General features: G+C 35.0%; 2 protein-coding genes across 2 annotated transcripts; both read left to right on the forward strand.

Annotated features, from left to right (window-relative positions):
- Positions 1 to 1,338: 1,338 nt before the first annotated feature.
- Positions 1,339 to 15,850, forward strand: LOC125995933 (olfactory receptor 14J1-like). Its single transcript, XM_049764882.1, has 2 exons — positions 1,339 to 2,221; positions 15,831 to 15,850. Exons 1-2 carry the CDS (start codon positions 1,339 to 1,341, stop codon positions 15,848 to 15,850), a joined length of 903 nt encoding a protein of 300 aa, XP_049620839.1.
- Positions 15,851 to 15,856: 6 nt separating this feature from the next.
- On the forward strand, positions 15,857 to 16,825 carry LOC125995934 (olfactory receptor 14J1-like). Its single transcript, XM_049764883.1, has one exon. The coding sequence runs from the start codon at positions 15,857 to 15,859 to the stop codon at positions 16,823 to 16,825; it is 969 nt and encodes a 322-aa protein (XP_049620840.1).
- Positions 16,826 to 19,747: the final 2,922 nt, after the last annotated feature.

A 19,747-nucleotide genomic window follows, 5' to 3' on the forward strand; every position in this document is an offset into this window, starting at 1 on the left:
GTGGTGGGAATGACCTCTTATTCAACTCAGATTTGACAATTTACTTTTACTATTATCCTAGGCAAAGTGTATTTTTGTCATTTTCTATTGGACAGTTAGTAACTTCGTATCCTTGTATATGTAAGTTTATATCAAAAGTATTCCTATTTAATAGCAAAACTCTCAGAACATTCTGTTTTAAAACTTTGTTGTATATAACTTTCATATATATGTATATATATGTATATATATATGTAAGCTTGCTATACATATCACGAAGACAATCAAAATTACCCAACATCCTAACCCCTCCCTGTTCTCGACGGTAATTCCTAGAGTTTGAATAATGAGAAACAAAAACTCTTAGAGTTTAATCAGATTGTAAGGGTTTTTGTTGGGCTGGTATTTGCTAGTTTATCTGCTCTGATGATTGATTTTCTACATGAAAGTGAAACTCTTTAGTAACTCTTAAATTCTGAAAAAGTATTTGAAAGGATATTTTTGTATACATAAACTTTATGCTTAAATGAGAACACTTTAGAGTTTTTTAGAAGTCTTTCACTGTAATATTTTTAGGTACATAGTGACATTGAATCAGGGGCATTCCCACCACCAATGTCGTGCTCCCTACATCCCAGTTCGCAGCATGCATCCCCTATCTCCCGCCCTTCCCCCCTCCACCAGGCTGCAAGTATAAATGGTCCCCTCTTTGTCTAGTTTGTAGATTGGGCATCGATTCCCTTGTCGTTGAATTTGGATTTGGTGTTTACGTCTGATAGTTTTTTGTTTCTACTCAATGTTCATAGACTGTTTGGTCTTATACCTTCCATTATTTCTCCCTCCATTTGTGAGGCAGATAAAGATGGTTTCTAATATAGACGTAGGTGGTTACTGTAATAGAACTATGTTCCTGCCATATCTATTACATATATCAGGAGTGTGTTCATATAGATATTATGTTCCAAAAATCTATATAAGTACATGTAAATAGCAATGAGATATTACAGCACTTGAAAAATTTATAAATATGTACAGTATAAATATTTCAGGTAAATAAAATGGGATGACTCATAGTCGCATTTAAAATCGCTGTTTCTATCTTTTATATAGATATATTTCCTCATTTTACAGGAGACAGAAATGCAAAACATTTATATTAATTTAAGTAGCTGAGAAAAATTTAATAAAACTTTGATGTGAGCATCACTACAAAAACTATTTCTTCAAGACAATGAGAAAGTCATGAGGTTCATTTCTAACTTAATGAATGACAAGAAATTCTGAATACCAACAAACAAAAATTTTTGTTCAAAAAAATTTTTTTGTCTTGTAGCCAAGAAGAATCAGAAATGAAGGACTATGGCTAATCTCACTGTGAGTGGGTTTGTTCTCATGGGTTTTCCCACCAACCCTGAGCTAGAAAACTTATTTGTATCTTTGTTCTTGTTCCTGTACTTATTGGCTCAAACTGGCAACATCCTTATCATCACCACTTCCAGGGTTGACAGGCTCAACTCCCCCATGTACTTTTTCCTGAAGCATCTCTATTTTTCAGATGTTGGTTATAGTTCTGTGACTGTACCGAGATCCATTTACAACTCTTTCATGCAGTGTGGGAATATTTCCCTCGGAGAATGCATAGTGCAGTGCTATGCTTTCACTCTCTGTGGTACTGCTGAGCTGGCCATGCTCACGTTGACGTCCTATGACCGCTATGTTGCCATCTGCCCTTCACTGCACTATGACATCATCATGGATGTAAGAACCTGTGTTCATGGACTTGTAGGTGTCTGGATCAGTGGGGTTATCATCGCAGTCATACACACATCAGCTACTTTCTCCATCCACTTCTGTGGTCCCCGGATCATCCACCAGTCTTTCTGTGATGTCTCCCAGATCCTGAAACTCTCCTGCTATAATGACCACATCCGTGAGATTGGTGTCACTGCTTTCCTATCTTTGGCTGCATTTCTCGTTGTCATCTTTATCGGATTCTCCTATATGCACATATTTTCCTCTGTGCTGAGGATGCCATCTGCTGAGAGCAGGACCAAGGCCTTTTCCACTTGCCTCCCCCACCTCGCTGTTGTCATTTTATTTCTTTCTACAGGTGCCATTGAGTATTTTAAACCTCAGTGTGATTCTCCAACTGTTTTGGACATGTTTCTTACAATGATGTATACAGTAGTTCCCCCAACCTTTAATCCAATGATCTATAGCCTGAGAAGGCATCAAGTCAGCTGTAAGGAAAGTTTTCCAAAGAAGAAAAGAAGCATTTGCTTGTATTTGTTCTCAATTGGGAGTCAAATTCAATGTACACTAATATTAATATAACTGCTTGATAAAATAAATTGTTTTAAATTTTAGGACCTCAGTCTTTGGTACACAGAGGTTACCCCAGCTATACTCTTCATAATTCCTTTTGGCAGTGCTTGGATGACCATATAGGGTTCCTGGGAGCAAACCAGTACCAGCCACATACAAGGCTAGCACCCTACCCTACCTATTATGATGCTTCTGTATTAAAATTTATTTTAGATGATATTTTATAGTTTGTGAAACCATTTTATGCATGTGCTAGCTGAGAAATGAAAATATTCATACTTAGATCAACAAAATATGACTCATGAATTTTGTTTTAACCTACAAATAAGGTGTGAAAATAGCAAATATTTCACAATGCTTAAGATTCCAACTCCTTTTGTTCCCCTACTAATTTATAACGTTATTATGGAAAAATTACACTGAAAGTTTATTTTCCTCATTAAATGGTAGTTTGAATGTTATATATTATGTGTATTGTCTATTTAAGAATTGATAATAGGTTTTGATTCTAGCATTATTTATCATTCAATGCGCAACAATTTTCTTTCTTTTGGGGGGGTGGATTTTGGACTATACCTGGTGACACTCAAGGGTTATTCCTGGCTATGCGCTCAGAAATCACTCCTGGCTTGCAGAACCTATGGAATGCCAGGGATCAAACCAAGGTCAGCCACATGCAAGGCAAATGCCCTACTGCTGTGGCATCATTCTGGCCCCACAACATTTTCTATTGGTCTCTTTAGCTTCACTCAGACATGCTAAAGTTGCCTTGAGAAAGTTACATACTTTGTTTTGCCTCTTCAGTTACACTGGATTATTCTGCATACATTAAGAAGGAAAAGTATTTAAATGACTAGGAAATTTGGGAGACCCACAGTAATGCAAATTTTGATATTCTGTAATTAATTTTAGGTCCCTTTCTACTATATTGTATCCAGCTTAAGCTATTCAACTCTGATACAGCAGTAAAACCAAAATACTTGTAACTTTTTGTCAGAGAGAAAATTGTACCTATGTGTTGGAGATTAACCCCCAAAAAGAGGATCTTAAGAGCAAAAGCTGTCAATTATAGACTCCTGTATCAAATTGAAAAACAGTTGCCCTGGGCATAGAAGAATCCAAGCTAGAATATTGTAGGCGTGGGAGTTGTTGGTTGGAATTGGTTGTGATAGTGATTGCTTGGTGGATTTTCTAAATAGTATTGCTGTAAGACACTGCCCTCCCTTTCCACCTGTTTTTGTCTGGTTAAACCCCTTTTTCACAAAACCTCTGTTTGGCTGGAGTCATTCCTAAGCAACAACAGGAAGAAGGTCACTTTCATTACACTTGTGGAGATATATTGTTTATTGTGGAAGTTGTATTGATCTTTCATGGTCTTTTATTGATTCCATATTTATTTTAATATTGAACCACAATTTTTATAAAAATTGTTATTCAAATTTGATAGAGAGGGGCCGGTGAGGTGGTGCTAGAGGTAAGGTGTCTGCCTTGCAAGTGCTAGCCAAGGAAGGACCGCCGTTCAATCCCCCATTGTCTATATGGTCCTCCCAAGCTAGGACCAATTTCTGAGTGCTTAGCCAGGAGTAACCCCTGATCATCAAATGGGTGCGACCTGAAAAACCAAAAAAAATTTTTTTTGATAGGGAACACAACATTCTGTCTATTTGTTTAGGTAAGATGATTATTATAAAAATATTAATTCATGGAGCTGGAGTAGTGGCAAAAGCGGAAGAGTATTTGCCTTACACATGCTAACCTGGGGTAAACCTCAGCATGATCGCCCAGCATCCCATATGGTCCCCCAAGCCAGAAGTGATTTCTGAGTGCATAGCCAGGAGTAACCCCTGAGTGTCACCAGGGGTGGCCCCAAACCCAATATATATATCATGTGTATCATGAATTTATATATATATAGATATAGATATATATCATACATATATATTGATATATAAATATATATGTATATATATAAATTCATGATACACTCAAAATAAATTTTGTGTGCTTTCTATTTATTTATTAGAACAATGGCTTCAATTTGTGGACAAATCTTTAACCTTTTTAGTGTCCACTCATATACATTTTGTTGTGCTTTGAATTATCATTTCAGCAATTATAGTTAAACTGAAAACACCATGGAGAATGTTATGAGCATAATGACTAAAGGCAAAAATAAAGTTATGGAGATAGAGTCTCATGCAAAGGAAGCTATCAAAAAAGAACAGAAAACAAACAAACAAACAAAAAAAAACACAAAAAAGAACATAAAGAAACTAAAGATATGAGATCTGGAGCCAGAGTGATAGCATTGATATAGGGCATTTGCTCTGCATGCAGCTTAACTGTGTTGGATCTGGGTTCATTCCTTGGCATCCAATATGGTCCCTCAAGTCTGCATGCAGAACCAGAAGTAATACCTAAGTACCTCCAGGTGTGGACCAAAAACAAACAAACGAACAAAAAAACAAAAATACATGAAGGCTACCTCAACAGCAACATTTTCATTAAGCGGTATTGCAAAATAAAATCAGAAAATAGAATGCTTCCATCATCTTTTTTTTCAAAACTGCTTGTCTCTTTGAGGAATTGTATAATTCATACAGATCTTAATAGATATTGTTCTAATTACTTGAAGCATTTCTCTAAAATTTGATGATTACATTTAATCTTATTAAAGTTTTCCTTGGCTGAATATTTTGGCAATATGAATACTTTTGATCCAAAACATGGAATCTTTTCTATCTAAGTTCTGTTGTCCTCATCTATTTCCTTCAGTGATGAGCAGTATTTTTGAAGGACAAGTTTCAGTCATTGTTGTTGATTTTTAGGTATTTTATGTGTGAACCCTATTAAATGGGGTGTTCTTTTTATTTCATTTTTTCAAGGTCATTATTTTATGTAAAGATAGAAGAAATTTTTTTAAATTTTTTTCTTTATTTAAACATCTTGATTACAAATATGATTGTGATTAGGTTTCAGTCATGTAAAGAACACCCCCTTCACCAGTGCAACATTCCCACCACTAATGTAGAAATTTTATATATTAATTTAGTGTGCAAATTTGCAGTATTGGTTTATTGTTTATAAGAGTTTTAATATGATTATTGGTATTTCTGTGCCATTATTTTTCACATGCAAATAGTGATATTTAGCTTTTTCTTTCCAATTTTGATCTCTTTCATTTCTTTTTCTTGCCTTGCTTTCTCTGGCAGCCTCCCAAGCCCATACATATTACAAATGGAGAAAGGGAACATTATTTCTGTGTGCCTGATCTTACAGGGAAAGTTTTCAATCTTTGGACATTAGTTATGTTAATAGACCTTAGTATTAGATAATAATTCATGAAATACATACCAGCATAACTGTAGTAAGAACTCTCCTGAGTATTGACCTAAGAAATCATTTTAATTATTTGACATCGGTGGTAAAAATAAGAAAAACAAAAGTGAAGAAATGAACTACCTATAATTAAAAGAGTGTATGTGATAAAAAAGAAATCTCAGTCTAAAATAAAATGCGACACTTTATTTTTAGAAAATATTTACATAAAATAGTTCAAAAATTGGGAGATACCCAGACTATATATCACAATGCTTGGGACATTGGTGATGGGAATGTTGCACTGGTGATAGGTTTAATAAATAAATAAATAAATATTTAGCATGTTAAAATACATATATATATCACAATGCTCAAAAATATAAACATGAATTTGAGCAGCCTTGACTATTTATACTGTAGTGTCTGTCTGCAGTTTAATGTTCCTATCTTCCATTATCACTTCTTTAGATAAGTTAGTGTGCCCAGAGAAAAGTCTGGCCATAAGATAAGCTACTCTTTGACTTAAGAGAGCCTTTTCACCCCAGAGTGTCACTAGAAAAGCATGACTGCAAAAAAGTCTTGACTAGTAGGGTTGACAGGCTGCTTTTGACTCAGAAGAGCAATTTTCAACCCAGGTTAGTGCGCCTGTAGAAAAGCATAACCTTTCTGCATTTACCCGCAGTCGCACAATTCCTCTACTTGAGGAGCCCCATTACAACACATAAAAACACCACCACACTACAAAGATCACAATATGAAAGAAACACAGTACTACACCACTCTTAGTGAATTAAGATGTTTATTCTGAAAACTCAGCTAGAATCAGCTATCTATACAGTCTCTCAATAAGTACTTTAGAGAGAAAATATTGAGGTTTGTCAAAGAATTTAAAGAAATAATAAAACAAACAGCCAAAAGTATTCATGAATATATGCATGTAGGAATAAGGAAACTTTAAACAGAAATGAAAGAACTATAAAACTTGATAGGCAAAATGAAAAACTCACCAGAATGACCAGCCAACAGAGTAATAACTGCTGAAGACAGAATCAATGAGCTGGAATATTAGCAGCATAACACATCCATGTAGTAGAAGATGTTAGGAAAGAATCTTAAAATAAATGAATAGAAGATGGAAAAATATCTCAAGTAAGCCAAGAGACAACAATAAACTCTTAGAATAAATTCAATAGAGACAACATTAGTATCATTGGGGTCTCAGAGAACCAAGAATAAAACCCATACAAAGAAGCAAACATTAAAGACATCATTGCTGAGAAGTTCCCAGAGCTGAAGAGTGTTTGCACCCAAATCCTAGATTCCCATATAGTAGATTTTAAAAGACTAGAAGATATTTCTTTTTTTAATTTCTGCAAACAATTGATATGTTCCCTTATTTGGGGGGGTTTGGGTCAAGTTTGGTGCTGCTCAGGGGTCACTCCTGCTTCTATGATCAGAAATCGGCCCTGACTCGGGGGAACCAAATGGGAGACTGGAGATTGAACCCAAGTCCATCCTGTGCAGCCATGTGCAATGCAAACGCCCTACCACTATTTTTGTATCGCTTAGGTCCTGATATATTCTTTTTTTTTTTTTTTTTTGTGGTGCTTATCGATATAGCTGGAGTCCACACTGGATATTTGACACTTCTTTTGGTACTGGTGGAGTGTTTCACCTTTTTCTCCTTCATCTCTCAAATCGATGATGAGAGCCTCTAGAAGGATTCCGCCCATTTTCGGTGTATTAGACTCTTACCCCAGTTTATTACTTTTCTCTTTTTCAAACAAAACCACACAACTTGAACTAGCTAGTCCTGCCTCCAGTTAGAGGGGGAAATAAGGGAGGCATCAAGACCAAACAGGTACAAGACTACTAACTAGTAGGTTAGATACAGAGGGGACCACATATTCTAGCTGCCCTGGGGGTGAGGGAAGAGGAAATGGGAGGTAGGACAAAAACGAAGGTGTAGGGAGGACAATTTGGTGATGGGAATCCCCCCTGATTTTATGTAAATATGTACCTAAAATATCATTGTCAACAATATGTAAGCCACTATGATCAAAATAAAAATTATATTTTAAAAAAAAGAAATAGAAGCAAGTCAAGCTGCAAAAACTCCTGGGTATACCAGTCTCAATCGAGAGCTCTGGGGCAGATCGCTAGGAGTCAGAATAAGTACACAACCTGCTGAAGCCTTGTCAGCTGAACACACACCCACAAAAACCACCAATGGCCATACTTCAGTGCTTTTCACTGATCTCTGCAGAGATGCCTAATCAACCAATTCAACAGGAAGGGATATTTTCTCAGAGTCTGGACAAGCAGCTTGACTATACTCTATTTCTGGAAGCCCGGTAGCCACACCCATGATCCCCATCAGCAGCCATGTCAGTACATAGACACAGTTCCACAGAGTTTGTCATTTCTTAGCAAGTGGCCACCTTGCTAAGGTGGCATTTTCAATGATATGACACTAACATAACAAACTGCATATGAAATCATAAACACCTTAATATTTAAAGCAATGACAAGAAAAAATAGTATGATATTTTCTCTGATAGTACTACAAAACTATAATAATCAAAACTGTTGTACATAACTATAGTTATCCTTTTAGACCAAAGAGATAGTACAGAAAATTAAAATATTTGCTTCCTATGTGGCCAACATCAATTCAATCTCTGGTACTGTGAGTGCAGAGACAGGAATAAGCCCTGAACATTTCATTTGCACTAACAAAGCCCTTCTCAAAGCATGTTTTGCTCTGTGAAAATGGCTAAAATAAAATAACAACATTTAATGGGAATAAATGTTCTCACTTCATGTATCTACTAAATATCTAGTATCAAAGATGAATAATACATTCATAAAATTAAACACCAAAAAAAACCACGCACCCCCAAAGAGAGTGGAACTGAGCAGAAATTGACTCAGGAAAACATAGAGACTAATGGCACAGAAAAAAAGTGTTTTTTATCACTGGTTATCAAGAAAATGCAATCCAATAATTTATAACCTAATAACAGCAAACTAATTTCTATGGAAAAAGAACATGCTGGCTAACATGGAGAAAAGGGACTCTTTCACTGTTGGGTAGAGGATTTTCACTTTCAATAATAAAAATCTCAATTGGGTGTGATCATGAGTATAAAGTTCTTTTATAACATTAAATGGCTTTATAGTAGTCAATTCATCACTGAACAAATATCTAGATGACTATGTATGTGCCTTCTGGATCAAAATAAAATTCATTTCATATTTAGGGGTATCAAACTTGGAGATATATCTTTGTTTCCTTGTTTGCAATCTCCTAGGATTTAATCCCTTTTCTTGTGACTAAAATTATAATATTAGATACTAAAATGAGATTACTTGAATCAAATCAATATGTAATCAATTTAGTTTTATAATAAATTAAGTCTGTTGGATATTCTGAATTTCAAACATAACATAAACTATAGGGTCAGGTGTGTAAATCGAAGGTCAGTATTTACTTGGCACTTGTGAAGCAGTAGGAGACTTTTAGCACAAAATAAAAAATAATTTCTTTAAAACAGAACTATAGTTTTAGGATAATTTGGTTCAATGAGCACAAGTAAAACTAGACTCTCAGGACACTTGGTGTTCATTATGAAATCAACTCAAGAGTACAATATCCAGGAAAATTTAATATCATTGCATGTTAGGCTCAAGGGTATTTTTTAAAACTATGTACATGCCCTAAGCAACAAAAAATTTTCTAGTACCACAGGGACCTGAGGGGCTAGCCTCTGGTGGCCAAGGAAGGACTAATATAGACCATTTTACTTCACAAACTGGATATCATGGCAGGAGAGTAACAGATATCAGACCTGCAGCTACTTTTGCTTTTTTTTTTTTTTTTTTGCTATTTTGCTGTCTGTCTACTGCTGAAACTGAGCTTGACCTTATGTTGAAACAAATTCCAAATTGTGCTCTGGTAAGTTTCCTGGGATAGAGGGAAAGATTACAGAGATTATAAAAACTGTTTCAGTGATTACACTGTCAAACTTTAAGTAAAATGCATGAAATCAGATCCATTGATAGAAAGAACTTCAGTGGAGAAAAACTGGAAATTCCTTACATTCCAGAAATATTATATTATATAATATATCCAGAAATAAAATTCTCATTTTCCAAGAAAAGCCTTCCTTCTTTAGCCATAGTAGATTAATGTAAATATGTGAAGCATGGCACAATGATAGAGTTTATATTCATATTGTACAGATTCTTATTTGTATTCCATTATTGATAGTTATAAGATTGTTCCCAAAAGTTTGAAATACTTTCCATATTGCAGAAATAAGTTGTTTAAGAGAGGTGAAAACATTTTATACAAAAAATAGGTCAACAGTGTGTGTGTGTGAATGTGTGTGCATTTAATATTTAATCAGAGAATAATCCCAGGCCTTTCCAAATATAAGAATCACATTCTCAGTCATTGGAGCAAATATTTTTGGAGGAACCACAGATAGCACAACCTGGGGTTCTGTGTGCTTCTGAGAACAGAATCTTACTGCACTACATAAAATCCACCTGCCCTAACCATACTCTTTGAACCATACCCTAAAATCCTTGATTATATATTTTAATGAAAGCACATACCCAAATTTTCTCAATATTGAATTAATGGATTAAAAAATCCAGGAATAGGGGCCATGAAGGTGGCTCTAGAGGTAAGGTGTCTGCCTTGCAAGCGCTAGCGTAGGACGGAACGCGGTTCGATCCCCTGGTGTTCCATATGATTCCCCCCAAGCCAGGGGCGATTTCTGAGCGCATAGGCAGGAGTAACCACTGAGCGTCAAACAGGTGTGGCCCAAAAACCAAAAAAAAAAAATAAAATAAAATCCAGGAATAAAGAATTAAGGTCTTGGCTTGCCCTGATTAAATAACCAAATTTGGTTCAAAAACATCACCAAGAGTGACACCAGAGCAGATCTGGTTGTATAAATGGTGTTACCAAGTGCCCTAAATTTGCCCCCAACTGACCGCAAGCATTCTTATCCCACTCCACCTACAAGTGAAATATAGAAAAATAGAATTTCATGAGAGACTATGGTTCATGACTCAACCAGTCACTTAAGCTTCCTGTTTTCTTCACTGATGGAAGAAAATCTTGGAATGGACAAATAGATTTTATAATGATTTTATTGATGATTGTAGATGAAAATATGTCCAACAAAATTGCCTGGTTTCCAAATGGATTATTTGAAAAAATTGTTAGATTTTGAAAGCACTAATATCCTTAAAATTGTGATAAGCCTGTAGAAATCAAATTGTGCTCTTATTCAATTAGAAGATTGAAGCAATTTACAATCAAAGAAGTCAATCCAGTGTCCAATTCTGGGGCAATACTTAAAAGGCTAACTTTACTTTGGAATTTCAAGCATACAGGTGAAATATATCCAAGTAGTCATATTATATTTAAAACGATATTTCACAAAGTAAACCCAATGATGTTGAAATGATAACTGATTTGCTTGTATCTTTGAAATAAGGGAATGTAGTAAAACAATGACTCAGGATTAGGTCAGTATTTAAATAAAATAAGGTAATAGACTTACTTTTAAATACAATGGTTTAATATCTAAATAATATATATACATCATGTGTAATTAGATGAATTAATTTATTTACAAGGAATATATCATATATAAATCAAAATGGAAGCCTGTATATTACTCAACTCTATGGCCATTATAATAAGAGTAGTTATAAATTGGTGAATAAAACCAAACAGGAAACTTGGGGAAAGTAGACATTCTTTCATGTCTATCAATAAATATTTCTTTGGTTCTGCACAGGGAAATATGAACTTTCTCTACATACAAAATAATGAAGGTACCTGAGCTATAAATATTGACCTGGTGAGTTTTAGTTGCAAAAGAAAAATGAGTTAATGTGTACTGTTAATGTCTAGAAGCATATATAGTTAGAGGTATGCACAGGAACATATATAGAGATAAACACTTGCATGAGTATTAACAACATGTAATTAGGATGATCCAGTTTTCAAATAGGTTAGAGTCAAAGTGTAATTGTATGGCCTCTTTTTAATCTCAAATTTGAACAATTTTGTGTATGATTATTTGATACATATCTGGAGAAGATAATATCCATTATCATCATTTTCAAGTGAAGTATTTCACTTTATCCATGGAAATAGTGCTACAAAAAAGGAGGTTTCTGTAGTTATTGGTCTGTGAGTGAGTCTAACAATCTATTATCAATAAATATAATTATTTATGTGCCATTAAGAAATAATTACATTTTATGTGGCTAATTGCTTTTTGCTCTTTAGTTTCTTTCAATTTTATATTGATTTCATATTCTGACATCAGGTATATATAAAATAGGACATGCCAAAGAAAGAAAAACATAACCTTTCAATCATATTTTCAAAACCTCCTAAAATTATGGGGCCTGAGAGATAGCATAAAGATAGATAGATGGAGGTAGGGCATTTGCCTTGCATACAGAAGGATGGTGGTTCAAATCTCAGCATCCCACATGATCCCTTGAGTCTGCCTGCCAGGAGCTATTTCTGAGAGTAGAGCCAGAGTAACCCCTGAGTGATGCTGGGTGTGACTCTAAAACCAAATAAATAAATAAAAATATTAGCTGTTAATTAGTTAATTTACACTTAAGATTACACTTGGTGAGATCTCTAGATACAGAGGTCTGATTTTACCATCCATGATGAAGCAGAAGTCTTCCATACACCACAAAAGCACCAAGGGGAGAGTAAATGATCAGGCAAGGAGTCTAGAGTTAATCCCATGACAGTATACTTCAGAGGTGGAGAAACCCTGTATCTCCTAGACCAAGGGAATTCCCTCTATAATATCCCCAATAGTTACTGTGCCTATGCAGGGAGAAAAAGAGAAAAAAATAGAAAATAATCATTTTCCACATATATATATTTATTGATTAATCGATTTTTTTGACATCTTCATTTTGGTGTAGATATTGAAGTTGATGTTTTCAATTTTATTTTATTTTATTTTATTTTATCTTTCAATTTTTGATTGCACTTCGGCATGGTTTGATTTCAGAACTGAGACTATTGTGTGGTGCTTGTCTTTATTGCTGAAGTGCACACTGGATACTTAATTTGATATTTCTTTCTGTATTGTTGGGGTGTTTCAATTACCTTTCTCATGTCCTCTCTCAAACTGAGTTTGGAAGCCTCTAGATAAAGTCTAGAAGGACTCTGCTCATTGTCAGCTCACTTGATTAACTTTTTATTTTTTATTTTTTACCCCATTCTATTGTTTTCGTTCCTTCAAACAAAACCACATAACTCGAATTATCTAGCTTCACCTCTCAAGTAGAGGGGGAAACAAAGAAGGATACCAGGACCAAACAGATAGATGATCACTAATAGTAAGCTAGACAAAGAGGGGACCACCTACTCTAGCAGCCTGGGGGATCGTGGTGGGAGATATGGGTTGCAGAAAGGGAATGGGGATGGGAGAGGACAAATTTGGTGATGGGTATTCCCGATTCAATGTTAATATGTACCTAAAATACTACTGTAAAAGATATGCAAGCCAATATGATCAAAATAAAAATAAAAAAAGATTACAATTGATGTTGTAGTAAACCAATTTAAAATAAAAGTGTGTGTCTGAACTATTGATTACTTATTGGCTTAATTAAAAATTTTCTTAAAGAGAACTTTGATTTATATAATTATGTTTCTCTTAAAATTTATATTTTTACAAGATATAAGCAAATGGAATACACTACGGTATGTCTTATATGACTTTATTTAGATAAGCATTTTAGACTGACTTATGAATTCATGTTGGTTCAACATTTTATTTCATAAATCTTGAATTGCATTAACTATATACTTAAATATGTTTTCTAAAGCACATGCATGTTATGTGTTTTAATTTTAATGTTCTTCTCTAGGCAAAGTGTTTCTGTCATTTTCTATTGGGAATTGAATTATTTCAAGTCCACGATTATTTAAGTTAATGCCAAAAGTATTTTTACTTAGTAGCATAACTGTTGCATTATTCTGTTTTAAAACTTTCTTAAAATGAAGAAAACTATTGAATTAATTTTTACTAATATATATTTTATTAATCATCATTTTAACTTCTATGTAATTTTACTTCAAATATATCTGTATATCAGCTCACTACATATATCACCAAAGACAATCAAAATAAACCACTGTAGTCACCTTTCTTCTTCGTTCCCTTTACTAATGGTATTTTTAGTTTTGCTATTTTTAGTTCATTTGTTTTGACTATTGCTATTCTATGCTCAGAAATCCCCTCTGGCAGGCACAGGGGACCATATGGGATGCCGGGATTCGAAACATTGACCTTCTGCATGAAAGGCAAACGCCTTACTTCCATGCTATCTCTCCGGCCCCAGTTTTGCTATTTTTAGTTCATTTGTTTTGACTATTGATATTCTAAATGAAAATGAAAAAATCAGTAATTTTCCTAAAGTCTAAGGAAAACATTTTAAAAAACCTTTTTGCATGCATAAACTTTCTTCTGTGTGAAACCAAATTATAGCTTTAATTATTGACTGATATTAGTTATATCTCTGTTCCTGTCATATATCTGTGATATACATCAGGACACTGTGTACATAACGTATTTTCCGGCATATAAGACGACCCCCTAATTTTGCAGTTAAAACCTAGGGTTAGGCCTATATTCGCTGTATAAGACAGAACGTTCCTGTGCTGCAACTATATGTACCACAGTGAGCCAATTACATCAAGCAAAGGTTCAGAGGTTCTAATGTAATAGACTTCCCTCTGACTCTGGCCATCTGAGCATACTTTTGACAGTGTAGATTCGGGTCCAGAACATCATCTAATTTGCATGCATCAAAAGCCTGCTTGAGATTCCAGCGTGTTGGCACTACAGACAATGTCTTGGAACATACGATCTAGCTTGCCTGGAGCCTAGAGTTGGTCTTGTGCCAGGAAACTTCAGGGGTCGGGTCTCTTTGTATTTAGGCCAAGGTTATTCCTTTCCATGCCTCTCATATTTTGGTGGGCCTATGCAAACAACAATTGCCACTCTAATATCATTTTTACTGTGCTCCTTTGACTCTAATCCTTAAAAATAACCCACTTAAAATTTGAGGTTAACTTAAGCTAATATGTATGTACATGGAAATGTAAAAAAATGCTATGCCTGTAATGTTTAAGGAGTTACATAAGTTTTATGGCTTTAGATTGCCTTGTGTGCTGTTAAGAAATATTATAATGTGTTACAATCTGGGGACTTGAGGGACAAAGTAATTGAAGATGGATTCTGTCTTATTTATCTTAATGTTCTTTGGCTGAAATTTCAAAGTTAAGATATCAGCAAGGGGACTTCTGAGAATTATGTTATGGGTGATTGTCCTTCCACTGTAACTTTGCCTTGTCCTCTTTCTTTGCATCTTTGTTCTCATAATTAAAAATAAAAACTTAAAAAAAAAAGCCTGCTTGGATTGACTGAGTTAGAGAGGCGGTCCGAGCTGCCTTGCAGTGATTGGTGCAGAACATTGTCTAATTTGCATGCATCAAAAGCCTGCTTGGATTGGCTGAGTTAGAGAGCAGCCTTGCAGTGATTGGTGCAGGATCGAGTTGGAAAATTCATTTTTTAGCAATATTCAGACAATTTTTGTTTAGTGGCATATTGAAACATTTTTCAGGATATTCGGGATATACTCGGCATATAAGATGACCCCCGATTTTCAGTTGACTTTGTTTCAAAAGTTGTCTTATACGCCAGAAAATACAGTATCCTGTTTTACAAATCTAACAAACTAGATATCAAGACAATAAGAACTCAAATGTACTAAAAAATATAAATGCAGTTTAAATATTTTATGTACAATGAATGATTCATAGCCACATTAAAATTTCATATTATTATATATATATTTAGTGTTATATAAATACACTTCACCTTCTAAAAGAATAGAACAAAACTTCATCAACTTTTTAGTTGTAACTACATTTATATAACTTCATTAATTTCCAAATTAATTTCATGGCTGAGAAAAAGGTTATAAAATTACTTAATGTGTTCATAACTATACATACTACATAATAATAATAAAAAGTTATGTTGCTCATTTTTAAATGAACTTCATGTCTTATATGAAAATTAAAATAAGACACATTAAAACTTCTGTTCAAATGTTTTCATTTTTCCTAGCTGACATCAATCAGAGATGAAGGACTATGGCTAATCTCAACACGAGTGGGTTTGTTCTCATGGGATTTTCTGCCAACCCTGAGCTACAACTCTTATATACTTCTTTGTTCTTAGTCTTCTACTTGTTGGCATTAACCGGTAATATCCTCATCATCACCACCACTTCCATGGATGAGAGCCTCAACTCCCCCATGTACTTCTTCCTGAAGCATCTCTCCTTCTTGGATCTCTGCTATATTTCTGTGACTGTACCCAGATCCATCTACAATTCTTTCATGCAGAGTGGCAACATTTCCCTCGGGGAATGCATAGTGCAGTGCTTTGCTTTCATTGCTTGTGGTTGTACTGAAATGGCCATGCTCACGTTGATGTCCTATGACCGCTACGTGGCCATCTGCTTTCCACTGCACTATGACATCATCATGGATGTCAGAACCTGCCTCCAAGGAGTCGTCAGTGTCTGGGTCAGTGGGGCCATCTCTGGAGTCATGCACACAGCAGCGACTTTCTCCATCCGCTTCTGTGGCCCCCGGATCATCCACCAGTTCTTCTGTGACATCCCCCAGATCCTGAAACTTTCCTGCTCCAATGACTATCCTGCTGAGGTTGGTGTGTCTGTCTTCCTCTCTTTGCTGGCATTTCTTTGTTTCATCTTTATTGGATTCTCGTACATGCACATATTTTCCTCTGTGCTGAGGATGCCATCAGTGGAGGGCAGAGCCAAGGCCTTTTCCACCTGCCTCCCCCACCTTGCTGTTGTCATATTGTTTATATCTACATTTGCCTTCGCGTTTTTTAAGCCTCATTCTTACTCTCCAACTGCTTTTGACATATTTCTTACTATGATGTATACAGTCGTTCCCCCAACATTCAATCCACTGATCTATAGCTTGAGAAATAAAGCCATAAAGTCAGCTGCAAAGAAAGTTTTTCAAAGAAGAAATGAAGCACTTATTTCTATTTGCTATCTATTAGAAGACAAGTTTAGTATATAATGACTAATATAGATAGCTGATTAATAAATCAATTTTTGTCACAAATTATTCCAACTTTTTATTACCGTGATCCCATAGAAACACATTATTTTGAATACTAATGTATATCTGATACCACCTGATATTCAAAAACAAATGTAATGGGTGAACAATTAGCAAGAAAAATTACTAAATTCTAACAATGTTTTAGTGACCTCATTGCAGGATATATTGATTTTCACAAATCAATAACTGAACAATCTAAAAAAGCTATAGAAATACAAGTTTTATTTGATATTTTAGGCCCATGTCTACAAATTTGTTGGCATTATAGCCTCAGGCCTACAATGTTTTAGCTCCAACACAGTTAATTATCAGTTACCCATAATACTGAAAAATTTTTGCTATAGAGAAATGGAGTCATATCTTAGGCGGTATATTGTTCATTGTGTAGATTTTATAAGTAATTCAAGGTGTTTTGTGATTCTATACTTATTTAGTATTTTTTGTTCAGGTTTCATGAAAAATAGTTAGACAAATTTGATAGGAATTGCAGAATTCTGTTTGTTTATTTAGGTCAGATGATTGGAATAAAATATTTATTCTATTTATGAGCACTAAATGGATTTCTTTATTTTAATATTGTATTCAAGTTCTGGGTGAATGAATTTTTCATCTTTTCAGTTTCAATTTTTATATATTTTATTGTGCATTTGGTAATTATTTTAGTGATTATAGTTAAACTGAAAACACAAAGGAAAATTTCATGTGCATAATGAATAAAGCCAAAAATCAAGTCATGAATCCAGAGACTCATGCAAAGGAAGCTATCAAGAAAGAACAGAAAAAAAATTAAAGAGAAGATAGGAGGTCTACAGGACGGACTCAATAGCAGCATTGCCTGAGGTATTACAAATCCGGGAAAAGAGATGAAAGGGAATAACTTACATATATGTGCTGACCCCATTGGCCAGCAAAGGTCAAGATCCTCCTTTGGATGTGTTCAGGGACCAAGGATGTTTCTGCCAGCTGATGACTGGAAAAGAAAGGGGTCCCAGCTGATAACCAGAGGCAGTTTATTCCATTCCAATAAGTCTTAAATAGGATAAGAGGAATTGGGATATGTGCAGGGTAAGAGGACATAGCAGAAGCATATCTGGGGCAATTAAGATGTCTCGGAGAAGATAAGTATGAACAATGGGCCATAGGATTGCTTCTGGACAAACACTGTGTTGATATGTAATCGCTCCTTCAACTAGGGCTCTCTGTGAGGAAGGAAGAATGGCCAAGAGTCAAGTCCAATTAGGAATCACTAATCATGGGGGGATAGTACCCTTCTTTGTGCTGTGCTTCCTCTTTTCTGGGACTGAGTCTCTCCAAAGCTTTCATCCTCAAGAAAAGTACCTTGAAAATTGCTCTGCTGGGTCCTCTGAAACAAATAGGTATACAGGAGTTCTGTGTGCCAGTTCGGCTTGGGAATAGTGCATTAGAGGAGATCCAACACATATACATATATACATATTTTTTGATTTTCGTTTTGAGCCACACCTCACAGTGCTAGAGGTTACTCCTGGCTATGCACTCAGTATCTACTCCTGCTGGGCTCTGGTGAACAAATGGGACACCAAAGATCACACTCCATTGGTTCTGTGCAAGTCAAGAGCCCTACCCATTATACTTTCGCTCTGCATCCTAAAAAATTGATTGAAAATATAATAGACAAGAACTAACCAGTTCACCGAAGGAAAATATTCAAACAGGAAGCTCAGAAAGCCCACCAAAAATAAATTTTAAAACTTTGTGTTAAGAAAACAGTAGTTATTAGTCCCACAAAAGACAAGATAGAGGAGACAAGAGAAGCTAAAGAAAGGAAGACAAACTAAAAATACAATCTGAACCCATTCTAAAATATTCATATATTGATTGATGTTGATCATTTCCAAACTTGATAATGGCCCCAAGTCACAAAAAAAGACACAGCACATATATTGACAGGCCAACCCATTCCTTGCAAGAAGATGGCCAGGATCAATTCCAATACTTAATGATTCCTCAAGGACTGACAGAAGATGCCCCTGAATGAGTCAGAAATATCTGTCATAATGTACCTTAATATAACTGTGAATGACTTATAATTCACATTGATCACAATATAAATTATTAAAAAAAACTAAACATCAAAGACAAATGCCCCCCCCAATAGTGTGTTACTGAGCAGACACTGAATCAAAGAAAACATAAGGAGGAACAAATGCAACAGAAAGCAATGTTCTTTATCACTAGTTATCAAGGAAATGCAGTCCAAAATACATTGATTTATAACCTCATATGAGCAAAGTGACTTATGTAAAAAAGACCAAGGGCTGGCTGGGATGGAGTAAAAGCGACTCTTCCATTGTGGGATGGAGAGTTTTCACCTTGAGTAATAAAAACTCTCAATTGGGTTTGATCATTAATTATGAAGTAGTTTTCTAGTGTTCAATGGATTTAGAGTAGTCAATCTACCAATTAAAAAGCTCTAGATAATTTTGTATTGCTGTGCCTCCTGGATCAAAATAAAATGTATTTCATATTTAGGGGTACCAAAAATGGAGACATATCTTTGCTTCTTTGTTTGAAATTTACTAGCATGTCCTTCCTTTTCTTATGATTGGAATTACAGGATTAAATTCTGGAATGAGGTCATTTGAATCAAATCAAGATCTAATAATTTATAATAAATTACGTCTCTTGGATATTATAAATTTCAAACACAACCAAAACTATAGGATCAGGTGTGTAACTCAGAGGAGAGTATTTTCTAGGCACTTGTGAAGCAGTGGGTGAATCCTGGACAACAAAATTAATTAATTTATTTCATTAAAACAGAACTATTTTTTTTTTTGCATAATTTAGCTTGATGAGCACAAGTAAAACTAGACTCTTAGGACACCAGTGTCATCA

This window comes from Suncus etruscus, chromosome 18 (assembly GCF_024139225.1).
Source record: "Suncus etruscus isolate mSunEtr1 chromosome 18, mSunEtr1.pri.cur, whole genome shotgun sequence".
NCBI classification, from domain to species: Eukaryota; Metazoa; Chordata; class Mammalia; order Eulipotyphla; family Soricidae; genus Suncus; species Suncus etruscus.

Excerpts from the sequence above, each read along its gene's own strand:
- LOC125995934 (XM_049764883.1), top strand. The coding sequence starts at position 15,857 with ATGGCTAATCTCAACACGAGTGGGTTTGTTCTCATGGGATTTTCTGCC.
- LOC125995933 (XM_049764882.1), top strand. The coding sequence starts at position 1,339 with ATGGCTAATCTCACTGTGAGTGGGTTTGTTCTCATGGGTTTTCCCACC. Across the intron at positions 2,222-15,830 it reads GAGAAGGCATCAAGTCAGCT|CTGACATCAATCAGAGATGA; the intron begins GTAAGGAAAGTT and ends CATTTTTCCTAG.